This window comes from Aspergillus melleus (genome assembly GCF_016097325.1).
Source record: "Aspergillus melleus strain CBS 546.65 chromosome Unknown contig1, whole genome shotgun sequence".
NCBI lineage: Eukaryota > Fungi > Ascomycota > Eurotiomycetes > Eurotiales > Aspergillaceae > Aspergillus > Aspergillus melleus.
In genome coordinates, this window is record NW_025763370.1 from 531,101 (window position 1) to 547,836 (window position 16,736).

The following is a 16,736-nucleotide window of genomic DNA, read 5'->3' on the forward strand; positions in this document are numbered from 1 at the left end:
ACCACAAACTGATGTGGGATTTTACCACTGCATTAAAAAGGATCACCCTATGCCAGGTTCAGCTAGAAATTCAGATTGACAAAGTTGTCCAATTCCTCAGATTACTAGACCACTGCACTGAAATGTACAGGCTAAGTTCTGCTCCTGCTATAGATAACATCCTTTCTGCTACTCTGATGTTTGGAATGCCGTTCATCGGTGTATGACATCATAGCATAAACAGCGCCTGTCAATCACCTCACCTCAACCACCACCTTAAATCGCACGACTTCACCTCCATCTTTATAATCTTTCGCGCATCTCCCCCGTATCTCACTAGTATCCAACACACGTCTCCAATATCCCACCGGAGATCCTTAGATTACCCCTCCCGCCCCGAACTACCAACCCTCCATTTATCCCCGCTAACTCCGTCACCTCCAGCTATACAATAAGTAACAAATCCCTCACCCACGACCTACAAATAAACACAAAATGCCTCCTCCCTTCGTCAAACCCGCACCCTCTCTCTCCAAAATGGCTACATACCTCGTCACCGGCTCCTCTCGAGGCCTGGGCTTCAACATCGTCAACCACCTCGCTTCGCGCCCTGCCTCGGAAGTAGGAACTATCTTCGCGACCTCGCGACAGACTATAAGCACACAGTTACAGGAGCTGATCGAGCGTGAGAAAGGCCGCGTGGCGTTTGTGAAGCTAGATGCTGCGAGTCAGGCTAGCGTGAGGGATGCGTTGGGGGAGGTGGAGCGACAGTGGCTCCGAACCGACCTGGGAGGCGCTGACTTTGCTGATCTACCACCCGCAACCGGGGCCGAGGCGACGATGCAGATCATCGATTCGGCGACGAGGGAAATGAATGGGAAATTTTTGAATATCAGGGTTCCTGGATGGGAGGAGAATCCGGGGGTGAATCAGTATGATGGGAAGGAGGTTCCGTGGTGAGGGGGGTTATTTCCGAGGGTTTACATTAGTTAGATAAGGAGGTGGAGTTCATAATATGTCGGCCATCAATGTAATGGCATATCGGAAACATGGACAAAGACGTAGCTGATTATGAACATGATAAGGGTATCTTAACTAATAGACAGACGGACTGGGAAGGCAAAAACCGCTACAGCTTCGATGCTTCCGCAACAAACTCCATTAAACTGGGCCGCTCAGACGCGGGTTCAGCGCTCCAGGTCTGCGACCGTAACGTCGGGGAATTACCCCCAATCCGTGCAAAACCCTGATTGTGGTGGATGGAGTATGTGTCGGCTTCCAATTCCTTCCGAGACAGGCTCACTTTCATCTTCCGACCTTGTCCTGCCTCCGACCGGGCCAACAGCTCGCCGTGGTGCGGATTGGCAACCTCCCAGACCAGAAGCTCGGATGAGTTGGCAGTCTGCTGTACCTCGGAGGCCGATGAATTTTGCGAAATAGCGGAGAGGAGGTCCAGCATGGTAAAATGGGTCAGCACGCGCGCGGCCTCGTCCCGGATGTTGATGCGACTCGGAGGCTGGACCTCGGGGAACTGTGGCAGGTTCACCGAAATCTCGTAGTGCGTGCCGAGGGGCGGAGAGACCACGTTGGTGCGGATGCGCACTTTGAATGTGCTCTGCGCCGTAACCAGTTTCCCTGTGAATGTCGATTCAAATGGCATCAGGAACGTGTGGACCAAAGATTCTACCTTGGGGATAGAGCCATCCGGAGACAGACGGCCGACCGAGGAGAAGGGTGTCGCTGTGAATTCACTGCCGAGACCAGCGGACTTCAGAATGTGATGCACGTCATTCATGTGTGATTCCAGCCATCGGACGTGGGAGTTGTGCTGAAGGTAGGCCATGATCGGGCGCAGGAGGCTGTATTCTGGCGTGTGTCGGCGCTTGGGGGTCAGCGGTGGTGGGAGCTGCGTCCTGCGGCGTAGGTTTTGTCGGTGAGAGTACGAGAGAAGGATTCTAGTAGAATGGCCCAGCGCATCGGCAAGCACGTTATGTTCGGTTGAAGAAATCTGCTCCTCGTCAGGAAGCGGATCCTGGTCGGTATCAACGAGGTCCAGTAAGATCTCCTGGTCTTCCGAGACGGGGATTTGAATCAGGTTGCGTCGCGTGGTGACGCCCTGGCCACCCAAAATCCGAGCCTCTCGGAACAACTCATGGAACAATTCCTCCTCATAGAGCGTGTCTCGCGCCTGGAGAATTCGGCCCTCAATTGTCTCCGCATTCGATGCCGGCTTGGGCAGTGTCGAGCATCCTGTCAATTGACCATGGTTTCTCACGCGTACCCGCACCGCTTTCGCCTTGGTCGGCACCAGGCCTTTGTCCAGGATTAAGCTTCCGTCGTCTAAACGACGTAGGGCTGCCAGCGCGCGGTCGCGAAATATTGGCGTAGCTGCACAGGACGTTAGAGCAGAAAGGAAACAGGACATATGCGCACTCACATTCCATGAACCCATATTGCACACCCAGAGCCTGTCGCTCCCGGGGCAATCGGCACACCTTCCACCCCTTCGCTTTCACCGCCAGGACTTCATTCCAGTATTTCGTTTCCGAAGTGACTTCAGAGTCCAGCCGCGAAGCGCAATCGAGCAGTTTGTTGGCCGCAGAGTTGAAATTCTGCATCCGCCACCCACGCGACACCGTCTTTGTATCCCTCAGCACCGAGTCGGGTTTGGGCGGAGGTTCCACGATTTCACCGTTCAGCGATCCCAGCGGCGCAACTTGTTTCAGGTAAGCGGACATGGACGTTTCGGACTGGCGAGGCGTATGTTTCGAGAGGAGGAGAGAGACGAAGTCGAGAGCGAACATGGTTTCCATGTGAGCTTGGCTGTATCCCGGCGTCAGTATGTCTTGACGAAAGAACCACCGAGGCAATCCTACAGAGCAAACTGAGTAATATCCGCGCGTCGCTTATACAACTGATCCACCCGCTCGGCGGTATCAAGGTCGGTCGCCGTCTTGTCGCTATCATCTTCGTCGGACCAGGGGTCTTTATCCTTCTCGGCTTCGATCTTCTCGCGCAGCGCGCTCTCGCTGACATCACGGAAGGAACCCCATTGGGTGTTGATCTGGGCGATCTCAACGGGGAGGGAATCGGGGCGGTCGCGCTTCTCAACCACCGGGCGAAGGGGGAGATTGAACGATTCAGCCATTGTGACTATCAATGGGGATGAAGAGGAGAATGAAAGAGAGCGCAATACCTTCCGCAGTAATCGATGGGTGGTGATGGCACGTGATGTCTGCTGACTCATCGGTTCGACGTGGGCAACCAGATCTCTTGGCATTTATGCCTACGCTAGGGGTGTTGTCTTTTTATATTTTCTTTTCTTTTCTTTTGTATAGCATTCTAGAAGGTTGGTCTTTTTTGTATTGACGAATGTGAAGAATAGTGCCGGAGCATTTACTATTAAGCAAGATTTCAATGCATATTCCGTATCAAGTATTTGGAATAGTAACAGGCTTTCTAGTATAGATTAATACACTTGTATAAGAAAAACACCCAATTTTCATTGTATAGAAGGCTTAAACTTCTTGGAAAGTGCACGATTTTGTACAAGTAGGAAAACATCCCTAACCAAGACACGCTAACCTCTGGGGCTTCGGCCTATGTAGAGAATCTTCTACCCACGCCGACCTATAAGCCCTTATCAAATTTAATCAACCTGTCTAGGTAGGTGAGTGCCTCAGCCATATTTCACAAAATCACCAGGGAACTACCGCTATTATGCCTAATTGGCAGCTATGTCTCCAGAGCTGAGCGGTTCAACAATCTTCCAGACTCTGACTGCGCCATTATAGGTACCTGCCGCTATATAACTCCCATAGCCACCATTACCGCAAAAGGCAACCGATTGAATAGAATCCCTATCGTCAGGATCATATCTGCGGAGTGGGTCGTTACCAGTCTCTTCTGTCTTCCAAATTTTAACACTCCCATCAATGTACGCTGCTGATGCCAAAAAAGTGCCATCATCTGACGAGGCAACCGTAATCCAATTCCCACGCTCACTCTGCGGATGGTGCATGTGTTCGTATAGAGGATCGGTATCTTCTTCGACCCTCCAGACTCGAAGGCTTCCATCTGCTCCTCCTGCGGCTACCAGTTCGGTTTGGCCTGGGAAGATAACGGAATACACAGGATTTCCGTAGCTATGTGTATACTGTGGCATCTTGTTGTCTTGTCCTATCTTCCAGATCTTGATCAATTTGTCTTCTGCGCCTGATGCCACAAACTCTCCATCAGCTGAGAATGCGACTGAGCTGGTTTGAACGTTGGCTGTACAGTGGGTATAAGTGTAACGTGGCTTGTCGGTGTCCTTTCCGATCTCCCAGATCAGGACTATTGCACTGCCAAAGCCGATGGATGCCAAAAGTGAGCCATCATGGGAAAAAGCCACTTCATTCACGGCATCCGTGTAATCCCGCCGAGTGTCACGCGTATATGTGCGGACGGGTTGCTTCCTGTCTGATCCAGTGTCCCAGACCTTGATTATACCGTCCATCCCACCAGTTGCGAGAAGTCCCTTGGGTGAGAACGCGACTGACATGACAATAAAGCCATGCTCATAGACGTGTGTCGGATATTCGCCATCTCCTTCAGTGTTCCAGACCTTGGCACCGGCCCCATCACCTGCTGCCACGAGCGTGCCACTAGCCGAGAAAGCGACTGAATAGAATGGTGATGGCCCGCCAGCATAGATTGGTGCATAGGCTAGATCCCCGGCATCTCCTATTTTCCAGATCTTCCCGGTAGCATCCTCGGAGCCCGACAACAACACGTCATTAGACAAGAAAGCAATTGAGGTTATAGAGTCAGTATGCGCTTGGAATTTGAGTGGTGCATCACCGCCCTTAGGGTTCCAGATCTTGACCCAGAAGTCCTGTCCTCCAGATGCCAGTAGTCCACTCGGTGAGAAGGCAACCGAGACACCCGGAGTAGTATCTTCGTATTTTGTGAGATTACTACCGTCAGGCATCCTGGTGTAGATCATATGATCAATGGAGCAAGATGCCACTATATCATTCGGCCCAAAGGCAACAGAGCCAACCGTCTGATTATGCTCTGTGAGTGTATGAAGTGGGTCGATGCTACCATTGACAGTCCAAACCCGGACTGGGCCTTCGATGGACCCAGATACCACCAGATCGCTGCCTCTTGAGAAGGCAACGGATGTAGGCATATTTCCATCGGGATCTCGAAGTATGCGAGGGGCCCCAGTACCTCTAAAATCCCAGATCACTATCGTCCCGTCTGGCGAGCTAGACGCTACCAGGTTACCGTCAGGGGAGAAGGCAACTGCGGAGACATAGCTTTGGTGACATTGGTGGGAAAAAAGAGGGCTATCACTCTCTTTAATACTCCAGATTCGGACCGTAGTGTCACCTGACCCCGAGGCTACCAATGTGCCATCAGGCGAAAAAGCAACGGAATGGACTAAGTAATCATGATTGAAGGAGCAGAGAATTTTCTCCTTTCCAGGATTCCAGATATCAATGGACTGGGAGGACGCGGATGCCACCAGTTTGCCGTCAGAGGAAACAATGACCGGGGCGTCATGGCCAGAGAATTTGTAGACACAATGAGGATCTGTGGCCATTAGAGCAGGACGAATACTGGTACTAGATATGGGGTATGAGAAGAACAGCCAAGAGCATGGGAATGATATGGAGTATTGATAGCCTGCGCTTTCTTCTACAGGGGGGGTGGGTTCAGTACTTAAAGCAAATCTCTTTCTCCTCGCTCAACTCAACGCCATGTGATAGGGGGGGGGGGGGGGGGGGGGTTCTTCAACCCCATTAATACAATATCGTTTCATTGGCCCTTCCGAGACCCCTCCAATGGGCCTGGGATAGTTATTCCATTGCGAATACAGAACTCAAGTTAATGGGTAAAGGACGTCGAACAGTCTATTACCGCTACATGCGCAGAAATGCTAAGTCCATGCATCGTTAACATAGGGAGTGACGTCAATAAATCGAGTATGGGGGTAGACTAATCTAGCTCTTGCATATACACTCTAGATATCATTCACAAGATGACTTTTTAAGGAGCAGTGACGATCATATTTATGGGGAGAAAACAAAGGATGTCAGCCAGTCCTATGAGGAATGTCATGAATCATCGGTCGCATTACCGGGATGATATAGGAAAGAGTGTGCGGGTTATTCAAACAGGATAGTCTTTCTCACGTGTAGAGTAGATCCTACACAGTCACTTGACGCTTTTGCTATCATACTAGACATACTTCTAACTATGCTGAGACTTTTCCTGCGTCGGAGCTATAGTCCTGCCCCATTGGGTTAGCGTCTTCAGCATTCTTATTCTTGGTAGTATGCCGTGTAGTATGCAGTATGCACGTTGGCAGTATCAATTCTAATCGATCCTCTGTGGTCAATCCATCCCTGTATTCTCCTTTTCTATGACCTATTTCTAAGATCAGGCAGCGTGGAAGAAGAAATTTCCTATAACTTCATACATGACTACCGATGAATTAGCTGATAGATGGTCGGCTTGTCTCAAAGTGTTGGTGCCATAACCTGACACGACCGTAACAGTTCGTCGGTGGATCTGCGGTGCAGGGGTCCGGAGCATAGATATCCGTAGCGTCGTCCGTCAATAGACGGAGTAGATGCAGCGAACAGAGCAATCCAACAGACGAGTCGAGACCACCATGAACCGGTTTCTCCGGGTTCCTCCCAGATCGCAAGTCAGAGCCGCGCATCCATCCCACGAGGGTCGAGAAGCTGATATCATGACCGGAGGAGTGCTGACCGATGACATCATCGACCCCGCCAGAGCTCGAGCACGTGCAGCCACAAGCCCTGCCCTAGCTGCCCGCCCTAAACCCCATCAGGCAGCCCCGTGACATCAGGCCTGAGGCGTCGCTGACTTCATTTCCTCGTCTTTGTCTGGTTTTTGTTGCCCAGAGCAGATCCTGGCAGACAGTGGTCTATACTTCCTATATCTGAGTGCTTCATCCATTCAATTGCACGTCAACCACCAATTCCTCCCTATTCATCCATCTCCAGACTCCAGAGGTACAGTAGAGCTGCCGTTAGTGACGTACTGCCCACTCCTCCCGCTTTCTCTCACCGGAACCGCCTTTCCCCCCCACTACTCTCTGCCTGCTATCCCAACTCGCTACTCTCTTACAACTCACTTCCCCTCCTCGACCTCACCGACTGATCGTACGGGACCTTTATTAACTGATCAGTCTCCAGTCTTTGATTTCCAATTTCCCCACCATCCCGCACTCTCCTCTCCTCTCGTCCCCCGTCACTCATTTCCTACCGTTGATCGGTAGTCCTTCAGGATGGCAACCACGCACGCCCCCGTTGAACCCCCCAAGCGCCGCCGCATCGGTGTCCTGACCTCCGGTGGCGATGCTCCCGGTATGAACGGCGCCGTCCGCGCCGTCGTCCGCATGGCCATCCACTCCAACTGCGAGGCCTACGCCGTCTACGAAGGATACGAAGGTCTCGTGGAGGGCGGCGACATGATCCGCCAGCTTCATTGGGAAGATGTCCGTGGTTGGCTCTCGCGCGGAGGTACTTTGATCGGCTCCGCTCGCTGCCTGGCCTTCCGCGAACGTGCCGGTCGGTTGCAGGCCGCCAAGAACCTCGTCCTACGTGGCATTGACGCCCTGGTGGTCTGTGGTGGTGACGGCAGTTTGACCGGTGCCGATGTCTTCCGTTCGGAATGGCCCGGTTTGCTGGAGGAGCTGGTCAAGACCGGTCAATTGACCAAGCAGCAGATCGAGCCCTACCAGCGTTTGAACATCGTTGGTCTGGTGGGCTCCATTGATAACGACATGTCCGGCACCGACGCCACCATCGGCTGCTACTCCTCGCTCACTCGTATCTGTGATGCCGTCGACGATGTTTTCGACACTGCGTTTTCCCACCAGCGTGGCTTCGTGATCGAGGTCATGGGCCGCCACTGCGGTTGGTTGGCCTTGATGGCTGCCATCAGTACCGGCGCCGACTGGCTCTTCGTGCCGGAGACGCCACCCCGCGACGGCTGGGAGGATGACATGTGCTCGATCATTACCAAGGTATGCTGACCAACTTCGTGGATTGAAACTAGATGCTGACGATGGTTTCGGTAGAACCGTACCGAGCGAGGAAACCGCCGGACCATCGTCATCGTGGCCGAAGGAGCCCACGACCGTCAGCTCAACAAGATCTCCAGCACCACCGTCAAAGATATCCTCACCAAGCGTTTGAACCTGGATACCCGAGTGACCGTCCTCGGTCACACGCAGCGTGGAGGAGCGGCCTGTGCCTACGACCGCTGGCTGTCGACCCTGCAGGGTGTGGAGGCCGTTCGGGCCGTTCTCGACATGGAGCCCACTACCCCCTCCCCTGTTATCACGATCCGCGAAAACAAGATTCTGCGCACTCCGTTGATGGACGCAGTTTCCGAAACGAAAAAGGTCACATCGCATATTGAGAACCAGGAGTTCGATGAGGCAATGGCCCTTCGTGACGCGGAATTCAAGGAGTACCACTTTGCCTATCGCAACACTGCCACCCCTGACCACCCCAAGATGACGCTTCCCGAGAACAAGGTTTGTTTGTGTCCTTCCATGAGTTCGTTTATATGCTAATCAATCTAGCGCATGCGCATTGCCATCATCCACGTCGGTGCCCCCGCTGGTGGTATGAACCCCGCCACGCGGGCTGCCGTGGGATACTGTCTCACTCGCGGCCACACGCCCCTTGCCATTCACAACGGGTTCCCCGGATTGTGTCGCCACCACGACGACAAGATCAGCTCCGTGCGCGAGGTCAAGTGGCAGGAGACAGACGCCTGGGTCAACGAGGGAGGTTCCGACATTGGAACGAACCGAAGCCTGCCTTCCGAGGACTTTGAGACCACGGCCAAGTGCTTCAAGGAGCACAAGTTCGACGCTCTGTTCGTCATCGGTGGTTTCGAGGCTTTCACCGCTGTCAGCCAACTGCGCCAGGCTCGCGAGAAATACCCCGAGTTCAAGATCCCCATGACCGTGTTGCCCGCCACCATCTCCAACAACGTGCCCGGAACCGAGTACTCGCTGGGTAGCGACACCTGTCTGAACACGCTGATCGACTTCTGCGACGCCATCCGCCAATCCGCCTCTTCCTCTCGTCGCCGTGTGTTCGTCATCGAAACCCAGGGTGGTAAGTCGGGTTACATCGCCACCACGGCCGGTCTCGCGGTGGGAGCCTCCGCCGTCTACATCCCCGAAGAGGGAATTGATATCAAGATGCTGTCCCGCGACATTGACTTCCTGCGCGACAACTTTGCCAACGACAAGGGCGCCAACCGAGCCGGAAAGATCATCCTGCGTAACGAGTCCGCTTCCAACACCTACACCACGCAGTTCGTCGCCGACATGATCAAGGAGGAAGCCAAAGGCCGCTTCGAATCCCGTGCCGCCGTTCCCGGTCACTTCCAGCAGGGTGGCAAGCCTTCGCCCATGGACCGTATTCGTGCCCTGCGTATGGCCATCCGTTGTATGCTGCATCTGGAGAGCTACGCCGGCAAGACCCCCGACGAGATCGCGGCCGACGATCTCTCCGCCTCCGTTATCGGTATCAAGGGCTCACAGGTCCTTTTCTCGCCCATGGGCGGAGAGAACGGTCTCGAGGCGAAGGAGACCGACTGGGCGCGCCGTCGCCCGAAGGCAGAATTCTGGCTCCAGCTGCAAGATACCGTCAACATTCTGTCTGGTCGGTCAGGCTGGCGCGAGGGTCGCCAGACCAACTGGGGGTGTTATGAGCAGGTTTAAAAGGGAATCTCGCTGAGATTTGGTGTATTTGGCGTTCCTTTCCTTTTTTTATGTTCAGATTAAGACATGCATGAAGATATGAAGACATGAAAAGAAAAGATCCTCTTCTCTTCTAAATTATTACATTTCCCCCTTCACTATCTTGACAGTAGAGTTTTCCTAGAGGCTTTCTCAGGTCTGGAGGAATTGTTCCTCGCAACAAGTCGATCTGCGGGGACATTGAAGCTCTGGACAGCGGTGTTGAATCACCGAGAGACGCTGAAGCGGTTCGTGCATGATCAGCGAGGACAGGATATCGACTGCGATGCGTATTACGCCCTTCACTCATCTTGATTCTCCCTGTCTGCGGACAATCCAGCAAGGCGTGGACCATACAGGCAGGCCTTTCCCGCTCGCCACGGACGCTACGAGCCCAAGACTTATACTTCACCCGATGAGCCCCCTGCTTGGCGCATCGTGATATGGACCGTAAACAGGCTATACTATACTCCACGCTTGCTTTCAATGGAGAAGCCTAGCCTGAAGTAATCTCGAACGATCCTCGATCTTGAAGGTGGATACGGTGCATGCGTATCACTGGGGCGAGGACTTTGTTCGTCGAGGTGGATATTGTTATGGCGCCGGAGCTCAAGCCTTCGGGAGGTCCATGATGCGTCGCAGGAGTTGCAGGATAAGCTGGAGACGGTGAAGGGGGTTTGTGCATGTGGACTATGGTACGTTATTTTGGTTGGTGTGGCTTGAGTATCATTTGACTGACTTGGATTGTGTTCAGAAATGTCGCATATGCCTGAGCACCGCAAAACACGCTGATGGACAGATAAGACGGGTTTGAGGGGTTCATGATTAACCCGCCAGAGTGTGCCCGACGCCGTGAAAGCTCGCGAACGATATACAACAGAACCCTGAGGAGAAGCCTGTCCGAGAAGGCTGGTGAAGCGCAGGTGCCGGGCACTAGATATGCTCCTCCATCGGTAGCAGTGAGTCCACTGCAACACCAAGAGCTTGGCTTTGGTGCTAAGTGAAGCGCAGCCAGTAGACATTGGTCTGGGTGTTACAGTATGAGTTCGATAGTTTGGTTGATCGTCAATGTAAGGCGAGAAATGGTGGGATGAGGAAGGCATAGTCGAGATCTGGTAGCCCAGTGCCTGGAAGATCTTGGATTCTTGCATCAGAGCACTGATAAAGTGCACTCTACAAGTAGAGATGGCTCGCCTACTCCATTCGACACGGATATCAGAAGCAGAAGCATAATGCAATCTCGGATAGTAACTGAATAACATAGCATGCTAACAATAATAATCAATAGGTACGACCAACTCGCCAGTTTGAACCAGATACCGAAAAAGAAAAGATAAAGAAGATAGTATGCGAGATGGGCAACACGATGCCATGAATTCCCAGCAGACAGATACGAAATCAAGTCGAAACCCCACAGCTTGTGAATAACATTGCTTGACCACCCTGAAACCGGACATAATCGTAAATATAATGCAATCAGTCTCAAGAGAATTATAACCCGTACAACATCCCATTGGATCCAAACAGCCCATCCAGTCCCTCAGTTCTCAATTAGTATAAATTTAGTGAGTCTCCTCTACCAGATTCAACTCATCCAAAAGCTGTACTGTCTCGGCGGGACCGGCGATCCAAGCCGTCGTAGACGCCAGGCGAGCCTGCATGCACTTAATCAATATCACTCTAACAACGACAAATCACAAACCAAAGAGAAGATGAAGACTCGTACCTTGAAATCATTCGCGCCCGCAGACAAGAACTGGTCGCCGACATGCAACGTGCGGGTTCGTTCAATGCCACCAAAGTACTGCTGGCAGGCGCGCACACCCCAGGATTTATCACCGATGTCGACAAAGACGTCATTTCCACCTAGTGCATTCGGTCTGCGTCAATGGCAAGGACATGGATGATACAGGAAAGAATAGAAGCGGAAACTCACCATTAAAAGCACAAAACGGCAACCGGCCACCAACTGCCGACCGCTCAATCGTATTCTGCACCACCAGAACCGTCTCCTCCAGCTGCTCGCGATTGACCCTCGTCCCGTTCACCGGGCTCACGCCGACCGCGCGATCCTTCCTCAGCACCGTCACCGGGAGGCCCAGATTGCTAACACACGCGCGCAGCGATGACTCCGCCAGGTCCAAGAGCGCCGTGATGTCCGAGTCCTGCCAGGTGGTCATCTCGGGAAGAAGCCACTGGTCGCGGGGCACGTAGGACAAGCGATGCGGCGAGGCGGCGTCGTAGCGGAACAAGAAGTTACTCTCGCCTCCCATGACGACCAGCCCGGCGCGCTGGTCGGGGGTGAGGTTGCTCGCCTTGTCGTGCACAGCGTCCAGGAGGCCCTTCAGGCGCGCGTAGTATTTTTCCGCCTCGGTGTATCCGGCCGCGGTGACAATGCCGACTTTGCGGCCCTGGCGGAGGAGGCGCAGGAGGCGCGGGATGGAGGGGTTGTCGGATGTGAGGCAGGCGCCGTCGTCGTAGAGGGTGACGTCTCCGTCAAAGGTGACGAGATCGACGTGTGAGCTGCGGACAAGGCCGAGGAGTTGTGCGGAGTTTAGGATCAGGCGGATGTCGTTGAAGGAGGGGGCAACGAAGCGGCGACGGCTGATTGACCGCAGGCGGTCCTGGTATTTGAATGCATCTTCGAGGTGTAGGGGCGTGAAGAAGGAGCCGACGGTGGGAACGAGGAGTTTCAGTTTGGATTTGCCGGGGAGGTCTTTGGCTTCGTGGTCAACTATACAGAGAGGTGTCAGTTCTGTCGGTCTTCCCCGCAGTCAGTTCCACGCTGGAAGGGGCGTACTATGATCGCGAATCAGACTCTCCACGTCGCGAAAGATCTCGGCATAGCGTTGGTGAGTATCAGCAGCGACGGCGACCAGATTCTCGCTATCTTCCTGGTAGATAACGGTAGGCTGGGAGTGTAGGACGAAGGGGACGGCGAGAAGACCTTTGATCCATTCGATCAGTTGGTCGCGGCGATGGGACTGCGACGGCGCAGCGGGTCAACTATCGGTCGGGGACGTCTCTGAATTGAATCCTACCTTCAGCGCATCTGCACACATCTCGGTGAGTAATCTGGATCCACAGGAGGTGAACAGCAAGGGAGACTTACACTCAACGCGATACCTGGTAGTCATTGTATATAAAGAATTGGAGAGAAATTCAAATTTGATAGATCAGAGAGAAAAGAATAAAAAAAAAGTGAGAGGAAGAGAGGGAAGAATAGAAGAGAGAAAGGAGCGGTGATATACGCCGGAGAGAGCAGACGGAGAGTTGGAGAAGGAGAGAAATTCCCCGCAAAAGACGCCAAGACCGATAAGACAGACAGCAGTCACAGACTCACAGTAGCAACTATTGCTGAGGACCTGCAGCTGGGGACTAGTTAAATAGACTAGTAGACCTGGTGATCACCGGAATGAGTACTGGTGCATGCCCCAGGTTACTTCTTTAAGAGAGCTATTATTATATGTGAATCTCAACCAGCCCAAATATGAAGAGAGGATCTCACCTGACTCCATCGTGACCTCCACCGGTCGCATTGGCAAATCCTCAAGATGGACCAGCGAAGCGACTGGTCAAGAGCTGTGGGACAGGAGAATGCGGCGATCGGCGGTCGTCGGGCGCGACCGACCGAGGAATCTCTACGATAACCAAAATAAACAGAACACAGGCAGAGATAACAATAGTAGGTGTCATTCATTTCATATCATCAACTAATGGATCCTGATCCTCCGGGGAAACAGAACAGAACGAAACCAATTCATGAGGAAAGTTACACGCGAGAGTGATCGATGCGCTCGGTGCGCTCGACCTGCTCCTCGCGCGTTCCGTCGACCATCTCCACCTTGTCCGACACGATGAGGTCGCGCTGGGCGGCGTCGCGGTTGCCAAACAGTCCGATCTTGTACCACGGCAGCTCGAACAGTCGGTCCATGCTCTCCAGGCTGCGACCGGCCGTTTCGGGCACCGTCACGAACACCCAGAATCCGCCAAAGATCGTCACCGCCGCGAAGAACCAGAATGTGCCGTACGGGCTGAGGCCGCCGTCCGCCTGGCTCAACAGCATGTTGGGCACCGCGCGCGAATTGCCGTACTGGTTGACAAAGTGCAGCGTCATGGCCAGCGAGGTGGCCAGGGCACGGATGCGCAGCGGGAACAGCTCGGCCGTCAGCAGGTACTGCATCGAGTTCCAACCCAGCGCCCAGCCCACACCCGAGATGTACATCATGGCGATGGCGCCGCGGCTGGCAGGCTTGTCCTTCTCGGGAAGCACGAAACTGTCGTCAACGCCCATCTGCGGCGCGCTGGTGAGGAAGCCGGCAATGTAGATCATTGAGATGGCTTGCAGCGTAATCCCCAACAACAGAGCCCGCTTGCGACCGATCACGTCGACCAGGAACAAGGCACACACGACGGCCGACACCAGCTTGACGATACCAAAGACACCGGTAACCAGCAGCGACTCGTTCTCCCCCTGAATACCCAGGATCTTAAAAAGATCGGGTGCATACAAGGTGATGGACCCGGCACCGGACCACTGTGACAGGAGCTGGGCTCCGCACGCGATATACAAGCGGAACAGGTTCTTGGGCTCCAAGAACGCTTCCTTGATAACGCCAATGGGACCGGCTCCGCGAGTGGCCTCCATCTCGGTCTCGTGGGAGTTACGGATGGAGGTGATCTCCTCCACCACATATTCGTGATCAGGGGGAAGATGACGGATGCGCGCCAAGTTCTCCAGCGCCTTGTCATAATTGTTCTTCTTCACCAGGAAACGAGGAGACTCGTACTGGAGGAAAGACAGGCAGAAGATAAGACCGGCGAAGATGATGTGCAGACTAGTGGGTACCAACTATTGGCCATATTAGGACTGACGGGTGGAGGGGCATGGGACGCAAGGAGGAAAGGGGGGGACGAACCCATCGGTTGTGAGTGTTGTCTCCCAGATTGATCTGGCAACCATAGTTGGTGAAGTAGGCGAGCACTATACCCAGGTAGACGAAACCTGTGAAGATACATGTGCAAAGACCTCGGATGGACGCCGGCGCCTGTCATAGTCAGTATGGTGTTGCTGGTACAGACGGCGGATACTACTCACGATCTCAGCAAGATACACAGGCCCAACGACCACCGTCTGTCCGACACCGAGACCGGCCACGAAACGACCGGCATAGATCGCGCCAAGGTTGCCATTGGCTCCCATGAAGATAGCCATGCCTAGAATCCACAGAACACAGAGCTGACGAGTAGCCCAGATACGGCCAATTCGATCGCAAACCAAGAAAGCACTGCATCAGACAAGCACACGAGTTAGTACCAGGGCTAACCGATCAAAGTGCAGAAGTGGACGAAGAGAAACATACAAAAGAGCACCACCGACAGATCCAATCTGGACCATAGCCGACACATTGGCCTTGATGTTGGTCTGCTCCACTTCGCTGTAGGAGTCGAAGTGAATGGTCCGCTGGAAGTCCTTGGAGTTGAAAGCACCTGAGATCAATCCCTCATCGACACCGCGAGCGGCACCCATGAGACCGAAGGAGACGACGGCAAACCATAGCCGCCAGTTGTAAACTTGTTTAGGGTCCCCCAAGTTTTTCATGCGAAAAACGTTGAGGGGTTTCTTGGGACCACCTGCCATGGTGCCGGTGAATGCCTGACTTCTCTTATGGGTACTGCAAATGTAGGAGTAATAGAGGAGGAATGACAAGAGGGAGAGAAGAGAAAGGTGAGAAAAAGGGAAAGAGAAGTAGGTGAGAGGAGAGGGAGGGGACAGAGGAGGAGGAAGGGCAAGGACACGGCGAGGAGGGACACAGTTCAGATCAAAAAATTCCAAGAGGATGTAACCCTCAGTTAAATATGTGCAGCTCATGCATGCAGCAGTAGGCTAAGCGGCAGCAAAAAGCCTGTCTCTCTTCTAGTTCCTTTCCAACACAGCCCAGAGAGATTGAGCACACGCACCACGGGCCACATACGATGCGGGGGACTGGGGCGTGGGGTGGAATGCTCACCCTCCCTGGGATTCAGCTCAACATGAATCCTATTTCCTCGGCATTATCAATAGGAACTCCTGCCCGATGGTTTGATGCTTGCCACCATGGTTCCATCCCGTACAACCTAAACCGATCCGAGGACGGCCAAGAACCGGCGTCGCCAAGAGAGCTTGGGGTGCATATTCTGGAGAGAAACACGCTCGCCATGGGGGAGCTTATTAGCGCTTGACTTATTGGCCCAGCCGGGTGCGCCGCACAAAAGAAAGTCAAAAAGTTGTTCTCGTCATTTGGCACCATGCGGGACATAACGGGTCCTTCCTCCAGACCTCACCTGGGGGAAGCTCTTTGTAACCGGCAACCCCGCATGGGGATTCTCGTTAATTTCGATGATATCGTCATGACGAGCCAGGAAGGAGGCGCTAGGTAAGTTTTCGGTCGGTCGGACAAGAAACAACAGAGTAGTGGCCAGGGATCCTAGTGGACATCCACCTCGTGCATCTGGGTCGCACAAGTCTGACCTGGGGATGATTTCGGTCAACGTCCGAAAGGAATTCTGGCACCCACCCGGGGAAGCCGCTTGGCGGACCTGGGGAAATTCCATGGCATCTTTGGGGGTCACGAGGGGAGAGTGCCTAGTGGACACGATTAAGCCTTGGTTGTGGGGAGTAAAATCGCGTGTGTCACCGCCGATCTGTCTGGGCAAACAGGCTGCATCAACAGGGCATATGGGAAGATGAACGGAATAGAAGCTGTTTCTGACCACAATATTCGGCTCCGTATGCGCACGGAATTCAACGACAGGCCAGATTCTCGGATGTAACTTCACGGCATGCCTTGTCATTCAGCAATCAGCATCCTGGTCAACACGGTCGGCAAGCCTTCCTTTCGGTCAAAGGATTCAGTCAGTCACAAGGGAAAAATTCTGATGAGGTGGCCTCCGCCGGCGGTTCACCGGCCCCCAGAAGCGACTAGGAGTA

The 16,736-nt window shown here is 53.5% G+C and overlaps 6 protein-coding genes across 8 annotated transcripts; 2 read left to right on the forward strand and 4 right to left on the reverse strand.

Annotated features, from left to right (window-relative positions):
* Positions 1–474: 474 nt before the first annotated feature.
* LDX57_000218 (uncharacterized protein) lies at positions 475–939 on the forward strand (the record flags this gene model as incomplete). The annotated part of the gene is made up of 1 exon (XM_046081865.1): positions 475–939. One exon carries the CDS (start codon positions 475–477, stop codon positions 937–939), a length of 465 nt encoding a protein of 154 aa, XP_045937821.1.
* A 47-nt stretch (positions 940–986) lies between these two features.
* On the reverse strand, positions 987–3,435 carry SRB4. Of its 3 annotated transcripts, XM_046081866.1 has the most exons (3): positions 2,856–3,435; positions 2,417–2,802; positions 987–2,367 (listed from the first exon to the last, which is right to left on the reverse strand). In XM_046081866.1, exons 1-3 carry the CDS (start codon positions 3,257–3,259, stop codon positions 1,109–1,111), a joined length of 2,049 nt encoding a protein of 682 aa, XP_045937822.1. In that variant the 5' UTR covers positions 3,260–3,435; the 3' UTR covers positions 987–1,108. The 3 variants fall into 3 exon arrangements, with proteins under 3 accessions (XP_045937822.1, XP_045937824.1, XP_045937823.1); XM_046081868.1 differs by having other exon boundaries at positions 987–2,802; XM_046081867.1 differs by having other exon boundaries at positions 2,417–3,435.
* A 175-nt stretch (positions 3,436–3,610) lies between these two features.
* LDX57_000220 (WD40 repeat domain-containing protein) lies at positions 3,611–4,951 on the reverse strand (the record flags this gene model as incomplete). Its single annotated transcript, XM_046081869.1, has 1 exon — positions 3,611–4,951. One exon carries the CDS (start codon positions 4,949–4,951, stop codon positions 3,704–3,706), a length of 1,248 nt encoding a protein of 415 aa, XP_045937825.1. The 3' UTR covers positions 3,611–3,703.
* Positions 4,952–7,288: 2,337 nt separating this feature from the next.
* PFK1_1 (ATP-dependent 6-phosphofructokinase) lies at positions 7,289–9,748 on the forward strand (the record flags this gene model as incomplete). Its single annotated transcript, XM_046081870.1, has 3 exons — positions 7,289–8,029; positions 8,084–8,545; positions 8,594–9,748. The coding sequence occupies 3 exons, from the start codon at positions 7,289–7,291 to the stop codon at positions 9,746–9,748; spliced, it is 2,358 nt and encodes a 785-aa protein (XP_045937826.1).
* A 1,580-nt stretch (positions 9,749–11,328) lies between these two features.
* On the reverse strand, positions 11,329–12,903 carry isn1 (IMP 5'-nucleotidase ISN1; the record flags this gene model as incomplete). The annotated part of the gene is made up of 6 exons (XM_046081871.1): positions 11,329–11,421; positions 11,493–11,632; positions 11,703–12,500; positions 12,567–12,750; positions 12,808–12,818; positions 12,879–12,903. 6 exons carry the CDS (start codon positions 12,901–12,903, stop codon positions 11,329–11,331), a joined length of 1,251 nt encoding a protein of 416 aa, XP_045937827.1.
* Positions 12,904–13,435: 532 nt separating this feature from the next.
* On the reverse strand, positions 13,436–16,728 carry LDX57_000223 (putative MFS quinate transporter). Its single transcript, XM_046081872.1, has 4 exons — positions 15,130–16,728; positions 14,865–15,054; positions 14,686–14,814; positions 13,436–14,618 (listed from the first exon to the last, which is right to left on the reverse strand). The coding sequence occupies exons 1-4, from the start codon at positions 15,636–15,638 to the stop codon at positions 13,539–13,541; spliced, it is 1,908 nt and encodes a 635-aa protein (XP_045937828.1). The 5' UTR covers positions 15,639–16,728; the 3' UTR covers positions 13,436–13,538.
* Positions 16,729–16,736: the final 8 nt, after the last annotated feature.

Bases quoted from the DNA above. Each gene is read 5' to 3' on its own strand.
- SRB4 (XM_046081866.1), bottom strand. From the start codon at position 3,259: ATGCCAAGAGATCTGGTTGCCCACGTCGAACCGATGAGTCAGCAGACA. The intron at 2,803-2,855 runs GTAGGATTGCCT...GCCGGGATACAG, and splicing joins GATATTACTCAGTTTGCTCT to CCAAGCTCACATGGAAACCA. The intron at 2,368-2,416 runs GTGAGTGCGCAT...CGTCCTGTGCAG, and splicing joins GCAATATGGGTTCATGGAAT to CTACGCCAATATTTCGCGAC.
- LDX57_000223 (XM_046081872.1), bottom strand. From the start codon at position 15,638: ATGAGCTGCACATATTTAACTGAGGGTTACATCCTCTTGGAATTTTTT. The intron at 14,815-14,864 runs GTGAGTAGTATC...TGACTATGACAG, and splicing joins CTGTGTATCTTGCTGAGATC to GCGCCGGCGTCCATCCGAGG. The intron at 14,619-14,685 runs GTTCGTCCCCCC...TATGGCCAATAG, and splicing joins ACAACACTCACAACCGATGG to TTGGTACCCACTAGTCTGCA.